The sequence below is a fragment of the Rhinichthys klamathensis genome, unplaced genomic scaffold (assembly GCF_029890125.1).
Source record: "Rhinichthys klamathensis goyatoka isolate OS25496 unplaced genomic scaffold, OSU_Roscu_1.1 h1tg000366l_1, whole genome shotgun sequence".
Taxonomy (NCBI): Eukaryota; Metazoa; Chordata; class Actinopteri; order Cypriniformes; family Leuciscidae; genus Rhinichthys; species Rhinichthys klamathensis.
In genome coordinates this window covers 895,410-916,213 of record NW_026606875.1, presented here as the reverse complement: position 1 = coordinate 916,213, position 20,804 = coordinate 895,410, and the positions used below count along the sequence as shown (strand labels likewise).

General features: G+C 34.5%; 1 protein-coding gene across 4 annotated transcripts in view; it reads right to left on the bottom strand.

Annotated features, from left to right (window-relative positions):
• mcoln3b (mucolipin TRP cation channel 3b) overlaps positions 1–20,804 on the bottom strand; it is a 34,709-nt gene that overhangs the window by 562 nt on the left and 13,343 nt on the right. The window contains exons 2-14 of one of the 4 annotated variants that reach the window (XM_056233282.1): positions 19,014–19,116; positions 17,121–17,344; positions 16,703–16,870; positions 14,345–14,498; positions 14,177–14,255; positions 12,509–12,605; positions 10,687–10,786; positions 9,579–9,691; positions 8,614–8,763; positions 7,925–8,026; positions 6,216–6,338; positions 2,095–2,301; positions 274–401 (exon numbers count right to left, since the gene is read on the bottom strand). In XM_056233282.1, coding sequence (XP_056089257.1) covers positions 274–401; positions 2,095–2,301; positions 6,216–6,338; positions 7,925–8,026; positions 8,614–8,763; positions 9,579–9,691; positions 10,687–10,786; positions 12,509–12,605; positions 14,177–14,255; positions 14,345–14,498; positions 16,703–16,870; positions 17,121–17,344; positions 19,014–19,038 — 1,670 coding nt within the window. In that variant the 5' untranslated portion in view covers positions 19,039–19,116. Of the gene's footprint in view, positions 1–273; positions 402–2,094; positions 2,302–6,211; positions 6,339–7,924; positions 8,027–8,613; positions 8,764–9,578; positions 9,692–10,686; positions 10,787–12,508; positions 12,606–14,176; positions 14,256–14,344; positions 14,499–16,702; positions 16,871–17,120; positions 17,345–19,013; positions 19,354–20,804 lie in introns of those variants that run through there. The other 3 variants (XM_056233283.1, XM_056233285.1, XM_056233286.1) reach the window with 3 other exon arrangements.

Sequence of the window (20,804 nt, the reverse complement as noted above, 5' to 3'; positions counted from 1 at the left end):
ATACATGAAATTGTGAGTTATTTTGAATTTAAGTTGAAAGAATGTGAGGAATGTGCTTAAATTACCCATTAACTGATCAAATCTAGTCATTTAAAGGTAAATAAAATAACAAAAAAAATCTCCATAAGTATAACTTTAGGGCTTCGGGTCATTTTGACCCGCGAGGGAAGGATGAGGTTAATGATGTTCAAAGATCAACTTTTGCAAATATAATAATTCATGACAAACATCATTTCCAAACTATTTTCCCACATGGCTGGACGATGTGTTCACCTGTGTGAGCAGCAGCCCATCAGGAATCTGGTCTCGTTCACACTGAAGCGTCCCGATTCTGGAGGGTCTTTACACTGCATGATGAACGCCTGAAGATCTGACACGGGCTCTCCGTCCGATCGCTGATGCTAAACACAAATTACTAAACAATCAGTCGCACATACAGTTTAGACTCAGAAAACATGCAATAACATATATAGTAAAAGCATTTAAACTACACAACTATTTCTGAATCAATCTAAAATCACAGCCAATCAGAAGAGCGTGTGGGCGGAGTCTCTCTGCAAGCGCACTGCACTCACAACCAAATCAATCCAAAATCACAGCCAACCAGAAGAGAGTGTGGGCGGAGTCTCTAAAAGTGCACTGCACTCACAACCACATCAACCCAAAATCACTTCAAGTTCCAGCAGGTCAATAAACTTATCGGTAACGCTTTAGATTACAGCCCGGAAAGTACTGTGTAATTAAGAGGAATTTACAGAGTAACTTTCGGTAATTCTAGTGTACCTATAAAGTACTTACATGTAAGTATAAGGGAACAATATGTAAAGTTTGGGGAATAAAGGGGTAACGACCAGGAGAATTAAACAAATATTTATACTGTAAGTATTATAGAACTAAGGGGTACTTATTCTACTATTATGATACAACAATCTTACATTTGGGAGCAATTTAGCGAGAACATACACTGTGTACCTTTTTGTAATAATTGTGTACCAAGGCAATACATACTGTAGGCTTTTTAAAAATGACAGGGTACATATCTATGCATTTATACTTTTATTTTATTTTTTTTTGATAGCAAAAGTGCAGATGTTTAAGTTTGGGCTAACATGTTTCAAGGCAAGAAAAGCTAAGACTATTGCAATTTTTTTAAATACTGGGAAATATATCTTGTTTCATGTGGTTACAGGGTAAGTGGTGCTTGTATAATAAATAAAGGTTTCCGAGTCAGTGATATATAAGATTGTGCATTTTTATTGTACTTACCCTGTAACTACATGAAACAAGAGTATCTTTCCCCAATATTTAAGCAAAAGTTGCAATAGTTTTCGTTTTCAGTGCACTTTTGTTAAAAAGATTACATTAAAAAAATGACAGGGTACATATCTGTTATATCTATTTATAAAGCCTATACAGTATGTACTGGTTCACCATTATTTCAAAAAGGTATACGCAGTGTATGTTCTTGCTTAATTGATCACAAATGTAAGATTGTTATATCATAATAGTAGAATAAGTACCCCTTAGTTCTATAATACTCACAATATTAATATTTTTTTAATTCTCCTGGTTGTTACCCCTTTATTCCCCAAACTTAAAATATTGTTCCCTTATACTTATATTGTAAGTACGTTATAGGTACACTATAATTACCGAAGGTTACGCTGTAAAATTGCTTTAATTACGCAGTACTTTCCGGGCTGTAATCTAAAGCGTTACCAACTTATCTTATTTTACACTCTTCTATTCTTTTATCATTAAGGCTACACTAGAATATATTGATAAACTATAAACTCTGAATCAACACGCACCAATGCTACATTTCTCTAAATGTCATAATCATTTGTTACCAAACAAGTATGCATTACTTCAATGAGCTCATTGTTTCTGCATTAAATTATTACATTGTTTAAATGAACACATCTTTAGCTAACTGTGATTTTGTATATGTGCATTTCTGAAATACATAACTCAGTCTCCTCTAATAACAGATCTCTGTACTCTGTAATGTGGACTCATGCAGTCTGTAAAGCTGCTTTGAAACGATGTGTTGTTTTGAATGGCATGTTGTGTGTTTCGGTCAGCGTCTCTCACCTTCATGGTGTCGTAGGTGTCCGTGATGAGCGTGATGAACAGACTGAGCACCATGTAGATGAACAGAGACACAAACGTGTAGAGATACAGGCGGCTGAAGAGCCACACCACGTAACTCTTCTGCTGCATGTTCTTAAAGGTGGCGAACATGTCGTCGCCGTTGATGAGCGAAAACAGGCTCTCGAAAACCACGTTCAGCGTCCGGAACTGAGGCACAACACAAACACACGTCAGTAGGGCTGGGCAAAAAATTTGATTTTTCGATTCATCGATTTTTTTAAATGTGGTTCTCAAAGGCCACAAATCGATTTTTTCCCTTATTTATTTATCTATCACCCAAAAGCCAGTTTTAGTTTCCCTCCACTGCTCATAGGCTTGCATGTTACAGATAATGCTGGGAGATTATATGTGTGTTTTATCTTAAACAAAAAGTAACCTGATGGTGTTTGATCAAGGCGTGCCACTGCTCTGACTCGTCCTGTCTATTCATTGTATGCATTGACATATAGAGTTGGGTTCTGTTTTAATGTACACAAGTGCACCTAAAATAAAAAGAGGTTAATATACAGGTTTGTGGCTCTAAAGTTTATAAGTGGTTAAAGGGATAGTTCCCCCAAACATGTAAACTCTGTTAGTAATGACTCTCGCTCATGTTGTTCAACCCCGTAAGACTTTCGTTCATCTTCGGGACACAAATGAAGATATTTCTGAGTAAATCTGAGAGCTGGATCACTCCTCCATAGGCTTCTACGGGATTGAAACTTGCCGGTCCAGAAAGTTATTAAAGACATCGTTAAAATAGTCCGAGTGACGACAGCGGCTCAACCTTAAGTTTATCAAGCGACGGGAATACTTTCTGTGCGCAAAAACAAACAAAAATAACGACTTTATTCAACTCTTCATGTTCTTCTGTGTGGGCCTCGAGTGAGTTCACGTAGTGTAACAGCGCAGCGCTTCTGGTGTACGTCACACGCATCACATGACCAGCGTCGGCCAATAGTGAGCCTGTGCGTGACGTACCCCAGAAGCGCTGCGCTGTTACACTACGAGAACTCACTCGAGGCCCACACAGAAGAACATGAAGAGTTGAATAAAGTCAATATTTGTGTTAGTTTTTTCGCACAAAAAGTATTTTCGCCGCATTTCATAAAAACATCAATAACAGTATTGGTATCAGTGATACCGGCCTTCATTCATAAAAAGATGCCATTAAACAAATATTTAAAATATACTTTCATAATGGTTTCTACATTAATTTGGAGATTAAATGTAAAATTATCACAATATAAAACTAAAAATGTATGTTAGGTTCGATTAATCACGATTAATTACAGAAATATGTGCGATTAATTAGTAAAAAATGTTAATCAATTGACACTATACATATATATATATATATATATACACTCACCTACAGGATTATTAGGAACACCATACTAATACTGTGTTTGACCCCCTTTCGCCTTCAGAACTGCCTTAATTCTACGTGGCATTGATTCAACAAGGTGCTGAAAGCATTCTTTAGAAATGTTGGCCCATATTGATAGGATAGCATCTTGCAGTTAATGGAGATTTGTGGGATGCACATCCAGGGCACGAAGCTCCCGTTCCACCACATCCCAAAGATGCTCTATTGGGTTGAGATCTGGTGACTGTGGGGGCCATTTTAGTACAGTGAACTCATTGTCATGTTCAAGAAACCAATTTGAAAGGATTCGAGCTTTGCGACATGGTGCATTATCCTGCTGGAAGTAGCCATCAGAGGATGGGTACATGGTGGCCATAAAGGGATGGACATGGTCAGAAACAATGCTCAGGTAGGCCGTGGCATTTAAACGATGCCCAATTGGCACTAAGGGGCCTAAAGTGTGCCAAGAAAACATCCCCCACACCATTACACCACCACCACCAGCCTGCACAGTGGTAACAAGGCATGATGGATCCATGTTCTCATTCTGTTTACGCCAAATTCTGACTCTAACATCTGAATGTCTCAACAGAAATCGAGACTCATCAGACCAGGCAACATTTTTCCAGTCTTCAACTGTCCAATTTTGGTGAGCTCTTGCAAATTGTAGCCTCTTTTTCCTATTTGTAGTGGAGATGAGTGGTACCCGGTGGGGTCTTCTGCTGTTGTAGCCCATCCGCCTCAAGGTTGTGCGTGTTGTGGCTTCACAAATGCTTTGCTGCATACCTCGGTTGTAACGAGTGGTTATTTCAGTCAAAGTTGCTCTTCTATCAGCTTGAATCAGTCGGCCCATTCTCCTCTGACCTCTAGCATCAACAAGGCATTTTCGCCCACAGGACTGCCGCATACTGGATGTTTTTCCCTTTTCACACCATTCTTTGTAAACCCTAGAAATGGTTGTGCGTGAAAATCCCAGTAACTGAGCAGAGTGTGAAATACCCGTCTGGCACCAACAACCATGCCACGCTCAAAATTGCTTAAATCGCCTTTCTTTCCCATTCTGACATTCAGTTTGGAGTTCAGGAGATTGTCTTGACCAGGACCACACCCCTAAATGCATTGAAGCAACTGCCATGTGATTGGTTGATTAGATAATTGCATTAATGAGAAATTGAACAGGTGTTCCTAATAATCCTTTAGGTGAGTGTATACAAACTAATATATATATATATATATATATATATATATATATATATATATATATATATATATATATATATATATATTAGTGCTATTTCTCTGTTGTGTACTGCACATTTTGACTAACGTACAAAATTATCAGTACAAATAAATTAAAAAACGAATTTAATTAAATTTGAACTTTAAATGGGTGGTATAATGCCCATTTTTTCAAGATGTAAAATAAGTCTCTGATGTCCCCAGAATGTGTATGTAAAATTTTTGTTACAAATACCCCCCAGATAATTTTTTATAGCACGTTAAAATTGTCCTTTTTTGAGGGTGAGCAAAAAACGCGTTGTTTTGTGTCTGTCCCTTTAAATGCAAATGAGCTGCTTCTCCCGGCACAGGGGGCGGAGCTTCAAGAGCTAGTTCTTAGCAGAGCCATATAGAGCCCTTTGTTGCGAGGCGGGGGTTTATGTAAATTTTAGGGTTAGTGATGTCACTAACCCGGGAGGAAGCTCGTGTAGTCCCTACCAGCCGTTTGTTGGAGTCCTTAAAGGAGTAGTTCACCTCAAAATGAAAATTTCCTGATCATTTACTCACCCAAATGCCATCCAAGATGTTCATGTCTTTCTTTCTTCAGTGGAAAAGAAATTAAGTTTGAGGAAAACATTTCAGGGTTTTTCTCCACACAATGGACTTCAATTGCAACCAACATGTTGAAGTCCAAATCAATGCAGTTTAGAACGGCTATGAAGAGCTTCAACGGCTCTGGACGACCCAGCTGAGGAACAGGGTCTTATCTAGCGAAAGGGATTACGACATCACGTTGGAAACGTTGCGCGTCATGTCATCTATCCAAGTTATTTGTCTGTGTACTCCGGTTCAAAAAGCTAGGGAAGGGCGAAAAATTCCATCTCATTTTCTCCCGTTTTGTCCTCCAACTTCAAAACCGTCTGACATCTTTGTTTTAATTTATTAATTATAAAATCATTATAAAATTTTTTAAAAAGTCGTGACGTTTCCAGCGTGATGACGTAATGCCTGGCGCATCGCTGACCAGCACAAGACGAACAATTGTGGTTAAGTATATAAATGTTTTTTTTTTTTTTTTTTAAATGCCCGATGGTTTGGCTAGATAAGACCCTGTTCCTCAGCTGGGGTCGTGCAGAGCCGTTGAAGCTCTTCATAGCCCTTTGAAACTGCATTGATTTGGACTTCAACATGTTGGTTGCGCTTGGAGTCCATTGTGTGGAGAAAAATCCTGAAATGTTTTCCTCAAAAAACCTAGTTCTTTTCCACTGAAGAAAGAAAGACATGAACATCTTGGATGGCATTGGGGTGAGTAAATGATCAGTAAATTTTCATTTTGAGGTGAACTAATCGTTTAAAAAGTGATTTCTGTAAAAGAAAATATCTTCCTTTGCGTGTTGTAACTTTGCAAACAGCAACATTACACACTAACTAAAGTTAGAAAAGTGAAATCATAATCAACCCCCCTTTAAACAGCAGTATGACGCCAGTGACCTGCCTTGGTGTGGTACGGTCCCAGCACGATCCACCCACAGAAACAGTAGCCGAGGAAAATCATGGCGGCACAGCAGCTGAAGCGGATGACGTTGGGAAACGCCGCTCGCAGAGTGATGATGAGAATCTGACCAATCAAATACAAGCAGTTACACATCACAGTCAACAGAGGGCGCAATCACTTACACCAGCAGAACTACAACTACATCTGCTTGTGCTGGAGGAACGTATGCAAGTCCACCAACATAATGATAAATACACTGAAATAATCCATTTACATGGTAAAAAACCCCCACTTATTTTAATAAAATTATTGAAAATATTAGAAGCCTTACAATAAGGTCTCATATGTTAAAATTTCTTCATGCATTAAATAATTTCCAGAGCATTTATGAACCTTTGTTAGTGTTAGTTAATAAAAATGTTAATGTGCTCTTGCTGAAGGAATGAATGCAAGTCCACCAGCATACTGATAAATAGACAGAAATAATTCATTTCTATAGCAAAAAATTGGAAAAAACTATTTTTCACTTGTTTACATAAAAATATTGACAATATTAGAAACCTTACAGTAAGGTCTCATTTGTTAAATGTATTTCAAGAGCATTTATGAACCTTTGTTAATGCTAGTTAACAAAAAAAGTTCATGTTAGTTCACAGTGCATTAATTAACATTTACTAAGTTGCATCTGTTAATATTAAGATTAATAAACACTATAGAAGTATTGTTCATTGTCATTTTGTTAACTAATGTAGTCAACTAATGTTAACAAATGAAACCGTACTGTAAAGTGCTGTTTAATGTAAATATTCACCACTAATTGCTCTTAACAAAAACTACACAAGGTGAAAATGAACTAGAATAGAATTTAAATGGGTAATTTGTGTAGATTTAACTACTTAACCGAAACGTCAGTGTCTTCAGCAGTTAGAGGCAGTTGTTTTATCACAAGATTAACTCTTTATAACATTACAACTTATTCAATTATTAATTATTGATCATAATCCGTTATGAATAATAATTAATTATATTTATACGTGCGTATAATCGCTACAAACTTAAGCGTTTTTACAACTCAAAAGCACAATTACAGTAATTAAAATATGATGTGAACACACACACACCATATCTCGGCAGGAGATGTTGACATTTTTCTTAATAATATACAATACTACGATGGATTTCAATACAGCGTTCATGTTGCAAGAAGCAGAAATGTGACCTTGGACCACAAAACCAGTCACATGGGGCAAGTTTTTGATTTTGAAATATATATACATCATCTGAAGGCTGAATAAATAATCTTTCCATTGATGTATGGTTTGTTGGGATAGGACAATATTTTAAAATCTGGAATCTGAGGGTGCAAAAAAATCTAAATATTGAGAAAATCGCCTTTAAAGTTGTGCATTTATGTTGGCGATTGTGCTGCATTTTCTAACAGAAATACATGTTTTATATATTTACGGTAGGAAATTAACGAAATATCTTCATAGAACATGATCTTTACTTAATATCCTAATGATTTTTGGCATAAAAAAATAATAATTTTTTTAATCGATAATTTTGACCCATAGAATGTATTGTTGGCTATTGCCACAGATATACCCGTGCGACTGGTTTTGTGATCCAGAGTCACAAATGGCCAAACCAATTATCTCTCTTCAGTCTCCTGAAAACTGCAGTGAGAAGTGAGAATAAGCAGGTCGTACATTGTATTTTTTTAAGTATCCCATGTAGCGTAAGGCCCCGATCCACACGAACATGGTGCCGGTGCCCAGCAAGATACTGCACAGATCATAACTCGCCATGGCCTGAGAAAACACCAACAGAAAGAGCTTAAAAGAGTCATTTCACTGATTTAACAACGTTATGCAAAATTTTAAGAGCTATTAATACCATTGCTGCAATTATTTGATCAAAAATACAGCAATATTGTGAAATACTATTGAAATTTAAAACTGCTGTTCTCTATGTGAATATACAGTAAAGTATAATTTATTCCTGTGATCAAAGCTGGATTTTCAGCATCATTACTCCAGTCTTCAGTGTCACATGATCCTTCAGAAATCACTCTAATATGAGGATCTGATGCTCAAGAAACATTTATGATTATTATCAGTGTTGAAAACACCTCATATTTTTGCGGACACCGTGATGCATTTTATTTTCCAGGATTTTTTGATGAATTTATTTGAAATGGAAATCTTTTAGAACTTTATAAACGTCTTTACTGTCACTTTTGCTCAATTTAATGCATCCTTGCTGAATAAAAGTATTAATTTCTTTATAAAACAAAATCTTACTGACCCCAAATCTGTTCGTTTAGACATGTTTATTTAACAAAAAAGGCAGTTACATGTCACCTTGTTCTTTAAGTTGTGTTGGGATGGTTTCTCACCTGTAGCTGGATGATGATCTTCAGCAGAGAGCCTGTGATGGTGAGAACATCACTAACGATGATGAGGATAAACCAGCCGTTAATGAACTCCATACGGTCGGAGAAGGACACGCGTTTGCTGTAACGACTGGAGAAGAACGCTGTGTATTCCTAAAAAACAGATGAACATTTGATTACTGTCTGAATTTTGATGCTCTACAAATAAAATGATCATAAAAAAGTTTTCCATGGCCTCAAAAAAATATTAAGACCTACATATTAAGATTTATGTATTTGAAATGCATATAATAATTCCATTCATTTGGAGTTTTAAAATAAACAAACTTAATGTGATGCATTTTTTTTTATAAATGAAACCGGTACTGTTTCGACACTCAAACAAATCATGCCAAAGTTGATTATTTACATATATTTGATTCTATTTAAATCCTATTTGGCTTAGAATCTAGTCATTGAGAATATTTTATTTATCCAGGACAGGTAAATAAAAGTAATTGTTTTCACAATGTGTGGATATTCAAGCAACATTTAAGTAGTTAAAATGTATGAGATTGAAATAAACTGGATTTAGTGATGATAAATACACTGCTTTTAGTGGATTTAAAACACTTTCAGTTTATTAGTGAAATCCATTTCAGAAATCTGACCTCAGAAATCATTCATATTTGACAAATACGCATCCCATTTATTATCTATTTTTGTAAAACTGTATTTTATATGCAATTCAAATACAATTTTTTTTTAGTGTGCCCTATATTCAAAGTTACTCAGAGAAAACAAAGGAATATAAACTTTTATGACACTTTATGGCAGGTTTTTGTCCTTTAGTAGAGCTTGACCATATAAATCGCCTTCCACTTTCATTGTATAGAAAACAGCATCTCAGACATTCAGACATGTTTTTTTGTGTTTCATGGCAAGTAATTTTTCAGAATAATTGCACAAACATCACCGAACAAACTCACAAACTGCAGCAGGACTCCAGCTTTCACCGAGCGCATGCAGAGAAGCAGCGACAGCAGGAGAATCAGAATGACCATTATGTCAAACAGAACCATAATGTACATGTCCCTCTGGGCTACAGACAAAAAACATTCATTAAAATCAGTCTGAAGTGCATAAACACTTTTCATAACGTGGTGTTTCAGACTACTGGGAAAGAAAATATCCAAAATACACATTTAAGTGTTTATTTTATTGCATTTTTCTATTTGCATCTGTAGATTTCGATTACGATACATAACTTTAAAGAGTTTTTCCTCCACTTCTGCAGCAGTTATAAACACCAAAATTTAGAGATTTATTCCTGTCTATATTCTGAAGGTTTTTACTGAGGGGTTTGTTCATTTATCATTCACAGTGGTTTATGTAACATTTTATTCCTAAAATATGACGAAAATGTTTCTTTTTTTGTTTCTCGACCGTATTTTCGGATTTATGGAATGATAAAAAAAGATCCCCTCAGTAAAATCCTTTAACTCTAATATGTCAACAAAATCAAAGAATAATTTTGAGCCTGGCTTTATCCAATGTTCAGATTTATGTTCCGGAAATGTATGCATTTAGTGCATATTTCACTAGTTAATGCATCATTTGCACATTTAAACATTTCAGAAAACTTTTAATACAAAAGAGTTTGAAAATCTTCATGTAATAATCAAAAAACTGGAGAAGCATGATGATATCTCTTGATTTTTTTATATTCAATCTATTCATATGTGGTGACAATGCTTTTATGTCGATTTCTTTAATCACAATAAAGGGAATTTTACATTAAACTTGATTGGTTGGAGTGAATGTTCATTTTTCATGAAAACATTCCAGCCCAACATCAAACTCTTTAACTTTTTCCATCTGGTTAATCTTTTTATTACTGTGTCAAAATAATCAAGTGATTATTAAAGCTGAAGTCCAAATCAAATCAGTCTGCTTTACGTTTCATAGGAATACTTTCTTAAATGACAACACTAATTTTTACTTTTAATAAATTAGTTTAAGTGTTTTGCACAACAGAAAGGAATCATTGTAAAAAAGAAAGAAGGAAAACAGCAGAGAATCATGGGAAAGACTCACATGCACCAGTCACAGTCCAGTCTCTGCATTCATAGATCTGCACATCGCTGTCCAGGTCAATCCCGATTCTCCCACTGTGGGGCTTGTTGTCAAAGGTGATCTGCTCATAAACATAAAATAAAAAAGACGTTTATAGCTCTTTATTTTTATTTACACTAGCGTTCAAACGTTCGGAATCATTACGAATTTAAGTTTTTAAAAGAAGTCTGTTATGCTCAACAAAGCTGCATTCGATTAAAAATACAGTAAAAAAAACACAATATTGTGAAATATTACTGTTTTTCTCGATTGCTAACACACTATCACTGGTGTAGTTGGCCCAATTTCCCAAACCATTCATTCAGTTCTGCTTTTCAAACCGTTTCACCTGTTTTTACACACGTTTTAATTTTTGTTTTGCAAAACTCTACACAAAAATGTCCTCATTTTGCACAGGTTCTCATTCAGAAAACACACACACATAATATAATTAACTCAAGTGTCACACTGTGAACTCAGAGCAAACATTGAATAGAAAAACTGATGACACACACCAATTTATCTCATGATATTCTAAATAGGGCCAAATATGATTATGTGCTTTATAAAATGAATCCTGGTGGGAGACAAAGAGCAAGAGGAGGGGACAAAAAAAAACGAACGGGACGGGGTCAAAGGACATCTGTTCCTGATGAAATACAAAGCATTATATAGTTGACAATGTTCTTGTGCAGGAATGATCTACAGGGTTTCACACTACTTACACATACAGTTCATTACAGAAACAGCAGTACTTTAGATGAGAGAACTTTTACTATTCTGCTTACAGTAATAACACATGTTCTACTCTCTCCAACTCAAAGGCCAAACTGATTTGTAGCCAAGTACTTCTTACATGTAATGTATATTTGCTGACCTGAGAGACGACTGCCTAGGGGAGCGAGAGAAAGACTTTTCAGAAGACTAAAAAACTGTTATACTACGGCAAATATGGTCATTATCAATACTGTAATGCAATTTGGCCGAGGACGCTGAATTTATTTATTTTTTACTGTACTGTAATTGACAGTACACTATTCTGTATTGCAATTCCAAGTTCAAATTCAATTCTTTGATATTTGAACTTTTCATTTCTAGTGCTTTTCATGTACTAGCAAGATCTCTTTACAGTAGTGTGATAAGCTTTAAGAAAAGTGTATTATCGTTGAATTTTACTGTATCTTGTATACTGTAATAGACATGGAGCTGTAAAATGATTCCTGATTGACAAACTGAGGTTATCATCAAGTGTTTTGAATTGATCTCTCTAGTGTGTAAGACTGTGCTGTAGTGTGTGTGTGTGTGTTTTTGAGGGCAAAGTTTGGTTTTGAGTGGAAAGCTTAATTTTGAACCGAAAATAGGAAGTATGAGGAAATGGGTGAGAAATTATGGATTTGTGTTTAGAGTTCTGAGAAAAGGAGTCATCATTTCTGAAATGTATGTACAAAAAAGAAATGTATTTAAGCAATCGAGAAAAACTATTCCAATGTAAATCAGCTGTTCTCTATGTGAATATATAGTAAAGTATAATTTATTCCTGTGATCAAAGCTGAGTTTTCAGCATCATTACTCCAGTCTTCAGTGTCACATGATCCTTCAGAAATCACTCTAATATGAGGATCTGATGCTCAAGAAAAAATGTAGATTTTTTTTTTCTGGAAACAGGGTGATGGTCATGTGTTCAATAAAGGAAAAACCTGCAAACCTTCCCAGCTGAGAATCCTTCCCATTTTATCCCACTCATGAGTTTATGAATGTACAGTGAGCAATAAAGTCATAATAACTGAAAGGTCATGTGACATACCATAATGTTGAAGAGGTAACAGTCTGGAAGCTCGTGATACTGAACCGTCTCCAGGTTAATGGATTTCAGAGTGAATTTTACAGTCACTGCCAACAACCTGACGGACAAACACACAAACTGATTCAACAAACTCCATTTGGGCTTTTTCTAAAGATCTGTACAAAAGTATGTGTAATGTTTACAGAAATATTTGAGTGCTTTTTTAGTATAATAATAAATAATAATAATAATAATAATAAACTATTTTATATATCGTATATAGAAAAGGATACGATGGAAAAGTAAGTGCATAAATAACATTAAAAATTAAATATAAAAAACATTAAAACAATAACATACAATATTCAAAATACAATATACAATATACTAGTACACTACAAAATCACATACAGTGGTGTGAATAAGTTATTACCCCCATGCTAAAGTTGCCTAAAAAGAGGAATAAAAAATCATCTTTTGGAAATTGATCTTAATGCCTTAATTAGAAAAATGAGGAAAAATCCAACCTTTAAGGACACAAATTTTCTTTGTGTATGAATAATGTATCATAAATAAATAAATGTTCTTCCTTAAAATACAGGGTGCATAAGTCAGGCCCCCCCTATGTTAAATTCCCATAGAGTCAGGCAGATTTTTATTTTTAAAGGCCAGTTATTTCATGGATCCAGGATAATATGCATCCTGATAAAGTTCCCTTGGCCTTTGGAATTAAAATATCCCACATCATCACATTCCCTTCACCATACCTAGAGATTGGCATGGTGTTATTTCAGTTAGCCTAATAGCTGGTTTGATTTGCATTGAAAGATGATCTTATGGAAAGTACCCCATGCCAATCTCTAGGTATGGTGAAGGGAATGTGATGATGTGGGATATTTTAATTCCAAAGGCCAAGGGAACTTTATCAGGATGCATATTATCCTGGATCCATGAAATAACTGGCCTTTAAAAATAAAAATCTGCCTGACTCTATGGGAATTTAACATAGGGGGGGCCTGACTTATGCACCCTGTATTTTAAGAAAGAACATTTATTTATTTATGATACATTATTCATACACAAAGAAAATTGGTGTCCTTAAAGGTTGGATTTTTCCTCATTTTTCTAATTAAGGCATTAAGATCAATTTCCAAAAGATGATTTTTTATTCCTCTTTTTAGGCAACTTTAGCATGGGGGTAATAACTTATTCACACCACTGTATAAAGTATCACCGATTTACTATTATAGTTTGTAAATATTTTGATATTTATTAGTTTTTATTAAGTTTTAGTTATTTTAAACAAAAAATAGAGATGTTGCCTTGGCAGCTAGCTAAAATAAAAAAAGTTTATTGTATTTTATTTCAATTTCAATGAAATACAGATTTTTTTTGTGTGGTTTAGTTTTAGTTGATGATAACAACCCTGCATCATACAACATCTTTTCTATAGAGGCGGTTTTTAGTATCATTGATATACTATTAGAGTTTGTTAATATTTTGATATTTAATAGTTTTTATTAAGTTTTAGCTATTTTAAACAAAAAATTTTAATTTTGCCTTGGCAGCTAGCTAAAATAAAGTTTATTGTATTTTATTTAAAACACTGAAAATGTTTTTTTTTTTTTTTTTTTTTTTTAGTTAATAAAAACAACCCTGCATTCTACATCTTTCCTATAGAGGCGATACCTCTCAAAGTGCAGAGTAAAGTTGAGTGGGTTTGCTGTGATGGTTGAGAAGGGATGCAGTGGATAAATCAGCAAACACTCTGGAAGAAACCGGCAGAAGATGCAGGATTGGTTATGTAGATGAGAAGTAAAGGTGTTTCTGAGCACGTTCTCGTCACGACACACACACCTTCATCCACATGAGCGTCGATGTGAAAGCTCTCGTTGGCTGGTGAGAGGCTGCCGTTGTGGTAGAACTGCTGGCAGACGCTGAGAGGAGTGTAAACCTCACCTTTCTTCTCATATTCATGGTTGCCCAACGTTATGCTTGGCAACGTTAGAAACTGCAAGGGGGGAAAGATTGACCTTTTGTGATTTTAATTTTTTTGAGAATCTTGAACTTTGAAAGGCCAGTGAGAAAGATGCATTTGTTTAAGCTTAACATCAAGGTTCTACACAAACAAATAATTTATATATATATATATATATATATATATATATATATATGACATGCAATTTAAAAAACACTTGTGCCATTTAATCTAATCTTATGTGCACTTTAAAATATAAATATTTATATACTGTATTACGATTTAAAATCCATTTTTGTATCTTTTGGCAAATGTAAAACAATTCTTTATATATTGCATGCAATGTAAAATACGTCTTTGCATCTTTTATAAATATTTCTATACTGTATGGCAAGCACTTTGAAATACTTTTTCCATCTTTTGGATACATTTAAATAAAAAATAAATCGCATGCCATTTAAATTTGCATCTTTTGTGCACTTTTAAATATTAATATTTACATGGAATCCAATTTAAAATACATTTGTGCAATTTAATCTAATCTTTTCAAATGCACTTTAAAATATAACTATTTAGATACTATATGGCATGCAATTTATAATCTGTCTTGCATCTTTTGGCAACTCTAAAAAAATATTTATATATGGCATGCAATTTAATACATTTTTGCTTTTTTTGCAACTTCTAAATATAAATATTTATATACTGTATGGCATGCAGTTTAAAATACAGTATTTTCCATCTTTTGGTGACATTTAAATATAAATATTTATATACGTCATGTAATTTAAAATATTTTTTTTGTTTGGTTTGTGCACTTTTAAATATTAATATGTATACTCTTTATGGCATGCAGTTTAAAATACATTATTTTCCATCTTTTGGCAACATTTAAGTATAAATATTTATATACTGTATGACATGCAATTTAAATTACATTTTTGCATCTTTTGGCAACTTTTAAAAAATATTTATATATGGCAAGCAATTTAACCCTCTGGGCTTCTTTGTTTAGGGGTTACACTTGGCTTCCTTTCGGTCAAAAAAGACCGAAGCCTTAAAATGTAACTTTTTTTTCCCCCCGGGGAAACCATTCAAATATATTTTTGTTCAATAATATTTTCTTATTATTATTTAGAATTTGTAAAGATTTTTATGATGCTTTGCTATTTTTATATAGTTTTTATGAGCTATTTTTTCCATTAGAATTTTTTTTAATTTTGTTATTATTATTATAAAAAAAAAAACTCAACGTGGCACATTAAAATATAATGCTGGCAGCAGGCAAAAAAAAAAAATCAAGTGAGAATACCGCCATCCAGTGGCTTTAAAAATGTTTTAAAGTGTGTAATGTCCGTAACCGCCTGTAGGCTGCCCATAGCTTCCTATGTAAATACATAGAAATGCTTTTTGATTCCTATTGCTGTTTTAGACATGATTTCTCTTTCTTATTCGTTTTTTTTTTATTTAGATATATATTTAGATATTCTAAAAGACTACTTTTTTTTTCTTTCTTTTTTTTATAAGTAAAAATGTATAAATGTGTGTAATGTCCGTAACCACCTGTAGGCTTCCTATATAAATACATAGAAAGGCTTTTTGATTCATATTGTTGTTTTAGACATGATGAGGTGTGTGTGTGTGCATTTGAGCGAGAAAGAGTAGCCTATCTTTTGTATTTTCTTTTAATTTTTGATTTTATTTAGCATTTTCTCAACATTTGCTGTTACAGTCTTTCCTATTCATTTCTCTGTGTGTGTGTGTGTATGTGTGTTTGTGTGCGTGGGTGTGTGTGTGTGTGTGTGGGGGGGGGGGGGGTCTTATTTGCACTCTTGATGTTTTAGAGTGTCACCCCTTCATTGCTGTACACTTTTTTTCTGCACAGTGGCTGATCTGTAGCTTGTACCACCAAAAGTTTCTCTGAGTTTTCCTATTTTTTCATATTTCCCATTCATTTCCTATGTCGCCCGTTTTTGACAGAAAGGAAGCTAAGTGTGACTTTTTTTTACAACCCTTTAACATATCCGAATCATCTCCTTGATTATTTTGTGTGTTCACATAGGTAATACAACAAAAGTCACCAAGTTTCATCCCCCTCCGATGAAGCAAAAAAATTAAACATTTCAAAACGTATACTGTTTCGGTCATTTTTGGCCGAAGAACCCAGAGGGTTAAAACGCGTTTTTGTATCTTTTTCTTTTGGCAAGTTCTAAATATAAACATGAATATATTCTCACCTGCTCCACGACGTAAGCGATGTGTGTGTAGACGTTGTGTTTGGTGTAAACGGCGTACGTGTTCGCGCTGCTCCTGCTGAAGTTCTTCAGGAACAGATGTCTGAACGTCATGAGATTCTCCTCTTTAAACTGAACCACCATCTGATTACTGAGACCAAACGACACCAGCTACACACACACACACACACAGGAGAAAGCAGCCATTTAAAGCTTTTTTCTGCTTAAACCATCATTTCTGACTGTGACTCTTTTTACACTCTAAAAGATGCAGGGTTGTTTTAACCCAAATTTGGGTCAAATATGGACAAACACAACCGTTGGGTTAAAATGTAAGTTAAAAATGTAACCCAGTGGCTGGGTTTGTCCATATTTGACCCATATTTGGGTTAAAAACGACCCTGCATTTATCCGAGTGTACCTGTATGGTGACCACAGCGATCTTCAGGATCTGCAGGATCAGTTTCCAGGGCTTTCTCCCGCGCGCGGTGTATTTGTCACAGGGGTTCATGAAGAAATACTTCAGCTTCCTCCTGAACTCCTCCTCCTCCTCCTCCTCCAGCGGATCCAGGACAGCGTGGGATCCAGACCAGTTTCCGTTGGGATCATTAATGCACAAATAAGCCTCTCCGGAGTCGTCCATGTCTGAAAAACCACAGTGCAATCCTCTGCATTGAGAACAGCATTTACATTGCTTTGTTTTCCTTACCTAAAGGACATACGATAAAATGCCATGTTGTTCGTACGCTTATGTAGTATCCAAGATCGGATTCAGGATGAACTATGGATAGGATAGGATAGGATAGGACAATTAAAAATATTTCATATAAGTCTATTTCATCACTTTGCTTGTATGTATTCTAGCAGATCATTTAGTGTTATTATGATGATATTTTGTGCATTATTTACAGCAGCTTTTGTATTTAATGTGCTTTTATAGGTCATATTCATTTAAATTTGTTTTATATATAAAAAAAATACATAATTGGCCAGAATGAGAAATAGTACCTTTTAATAATCAGTTTTGGTGTTATTGTTCAATTAAAACAAATTAAAATAAATATATATATATATATTTTATGCTGTCAAATCAATTAATCACATCTAACAAAAAGTTTGTGTGTGTGCATATATATATATATATATATATATATATATATATATATATATATATATATATATACACACACACACACACACACACACACACACACACACACTTTTATGTTAGATCCGATTAATCACGATATATATAATATTTTGGGGATTTTTAAACCAAATTACACTTATTGTTGTCATGGTATATGCTGTTACATATAAATATTTGGTTCATGTTGTTACATATTGCCATATGTCTGCTTTTACATGTTACAAAAAAACTAGATATCGGGGGTTTCCTGATGCTGGAAACTACCGATATCTAGCCGGCGTTTATCAGCATATATAAATCTATCAGAGATCTTTGGATCAGCAAAGAAAACATATATGAGCTTTGTAAAACTTCACATGATCATATCAACTTGGATATAAACTCAAAATAAGCCATTCCACCCCTGAAGAGAGACGTTCTTGACAGTATTAATAAACATATAGCGTAGACGTGCAGTAATGTGGCTCTTCCACTTCTCCAACACTGATGGACTGAATCCAGCTCACCTTCTGATTAATTGATCCACATTCCTGGCTGAGTCACGTGACCCTCGTCAGAGTCACGTGACACTCGTCATGTTCATGGTTTCCAGCATGAATGACTATTTGCTTCCTGGAGTTGATATTTTTTACTTTATGAGAGTTTTTTTGTAACATGTAAAAACAGACATAATGCCATATGTAACAACATGAACCAAATATTCATGAGTTGACACTCGTCATGTGACGTCATCATACCTGTGCCATCCGAAACTACAACACCTTGTGATGCCAGTAAACACGGTTACATGCTTTTGTAAAATGACATAAAAAACTCTAAATTATGACATATTAAGTCATAATTATGATATAAAAAGTCAAAATGATGTCATAAAAAGTCATTAATATGACATACCAAGTGAATATTATGGCACACAAACTTAAATTTGCTATACTAAGTCTTAGTATGTCATAATTTCGTCTTTCTATGTCATAATTGATTTATATTTTATCTTATTAGGTGGAAATGGGCTTCCATAAGGATCTGGTGTGTTTTATCGCCGTTTAAAACGGAGCAGAGGTCTGTAAATCAAAGCATTACATGCAAAAATCAACCCAAACGCAACTGTTCACAGTATTTTAAGCAGAATAGCTCAGTAAAATCAGGATTTCATCAGTAACTCACCAATTACACCAGCTGGAAATGGCATCAATTAGTTCTCCAGCGGCGAGAGATGAGCGCATTTATGTCTTTATTCTGAGCTAACTTCCATAAAGTCGATGAAAATCTGAAATCAATTCGGATTAAAGTGAATTTCGACTGAAATGAACAGCGTTGTGTTTCGGACGCGCTCAGTGCTGAGAGTCAACAGGTGAAGGGGGCGGGGCTACCGCTGAACAACGTGAGGATTGGCTGTGCGGTCTGTCAATCACACGAGTCTCCGCCTCTGTAACCAATAGTAACCGTCTGTGATTCCGGATGCTTGGAGACAGTTCACGCTGCTTACTCGGAATAACGTTTTTATTCTTTAAAGTGACACCATAAAGTTTTATTATTATTATTATTATTAAGAGGTAAGGTTTAAGAATCATACTAAGATTATTTATATATTTAAAAACATTGCATGTGATAAATCGTAATGACGCTGTTAAAGTACAACAGTTTTAAATCTCGCTCGCGTGTGTAACGTTACGAGTGATAATGTATTTGCCAATTTTGGGCTTTTATCTGTTTATGCTACGTTTAAATCCAATTGTATATATAATGGTATATGTATACTGTAATCATTCAGTACCATGGTATTACCTTCTGATACCCTCGCTGTAACAGTGCAGTTTTAAGATTAGGACTTTTATTTAAAGGGACAGTTCACCCAAAAATGCTAATTATGTCATCACTTACTCGCCCTCATGTTGTTCCAAACCTGTAAGAGTTTCTGTCTTCAGTTGAATACAAAAGAATATATTTTGAAGAATGTTGGTAACCAGACAGTTGACCTCCATACTAGGACAGATAAATATGGAAGTCATAGTTTTTCATTTTTTGGGTGAACTTTCCCCTTAAGTCACATTTAAATCAGGTAAGTCTATGTGTTTAATGAATTTCATTTTACAGTATTTTTTACACATTTTAAAAGACTAAGGCTGCATCCAAAATCTCAAACTTTCCCTACTATATAGTAAGCGAACAGTATGTGAGAAGAGAAGTGTGTACTAATTCACAGTCCTCATGAACGAGAAGGCAAAAAAAACACCCGGATAACCTGGTGAGATTCATAATTTGTATTTTTTTTTTATTGCTAATTTTAACAAACATAAGATACAAAGACAGACAAACTTTCAGACACTAAACAAGTTATAGTTCAATAGTCAACAAGAAAAACATATAAAGAAGCCTAATTTACCGATTTGCCAAGAGATTTAAAAAAGATTTTTAAAAGCATTTTATGAAAAAATATTAAACACGAATTCTAGACGTTTTTATAGCTTTCTTATTTACAGACATTGAAATTGTTTTTAAGTACAAATTCAATTCTTTTTGAAGATGTCAAAGCGGGGTTTTGCATAATTACATTTATGGATATTAAACTTTCCAATGAATAAAAGTAGGTTAATACAAAAACTTGCTTTGATTAGATTCTTGTCATTAATATAAAACCCCAAATAATGTGTCTGTAAGATAAGGAAAAACCACAGAACACATTATCGACAATCAAGGCATTAACATTATGAGCAAAAGGAAAACCAATCGCTGAAGTGTGAATATGATTGACACTTTACTGTCCCATAAGGCCAAAGGAGAGGATTCATGACGGTGGGTCACATGATAATGACATCACGGAGAATGTACATTCATACTACACACACTCATACTATATAAAAACTTTCTCTTTTTTAGCAGTTGTGAAGTAATTACTTATTAAAAACAAGAACCTACTCAAGAGAGCATGAGCTTTACTGTTCATCGTCTAATATT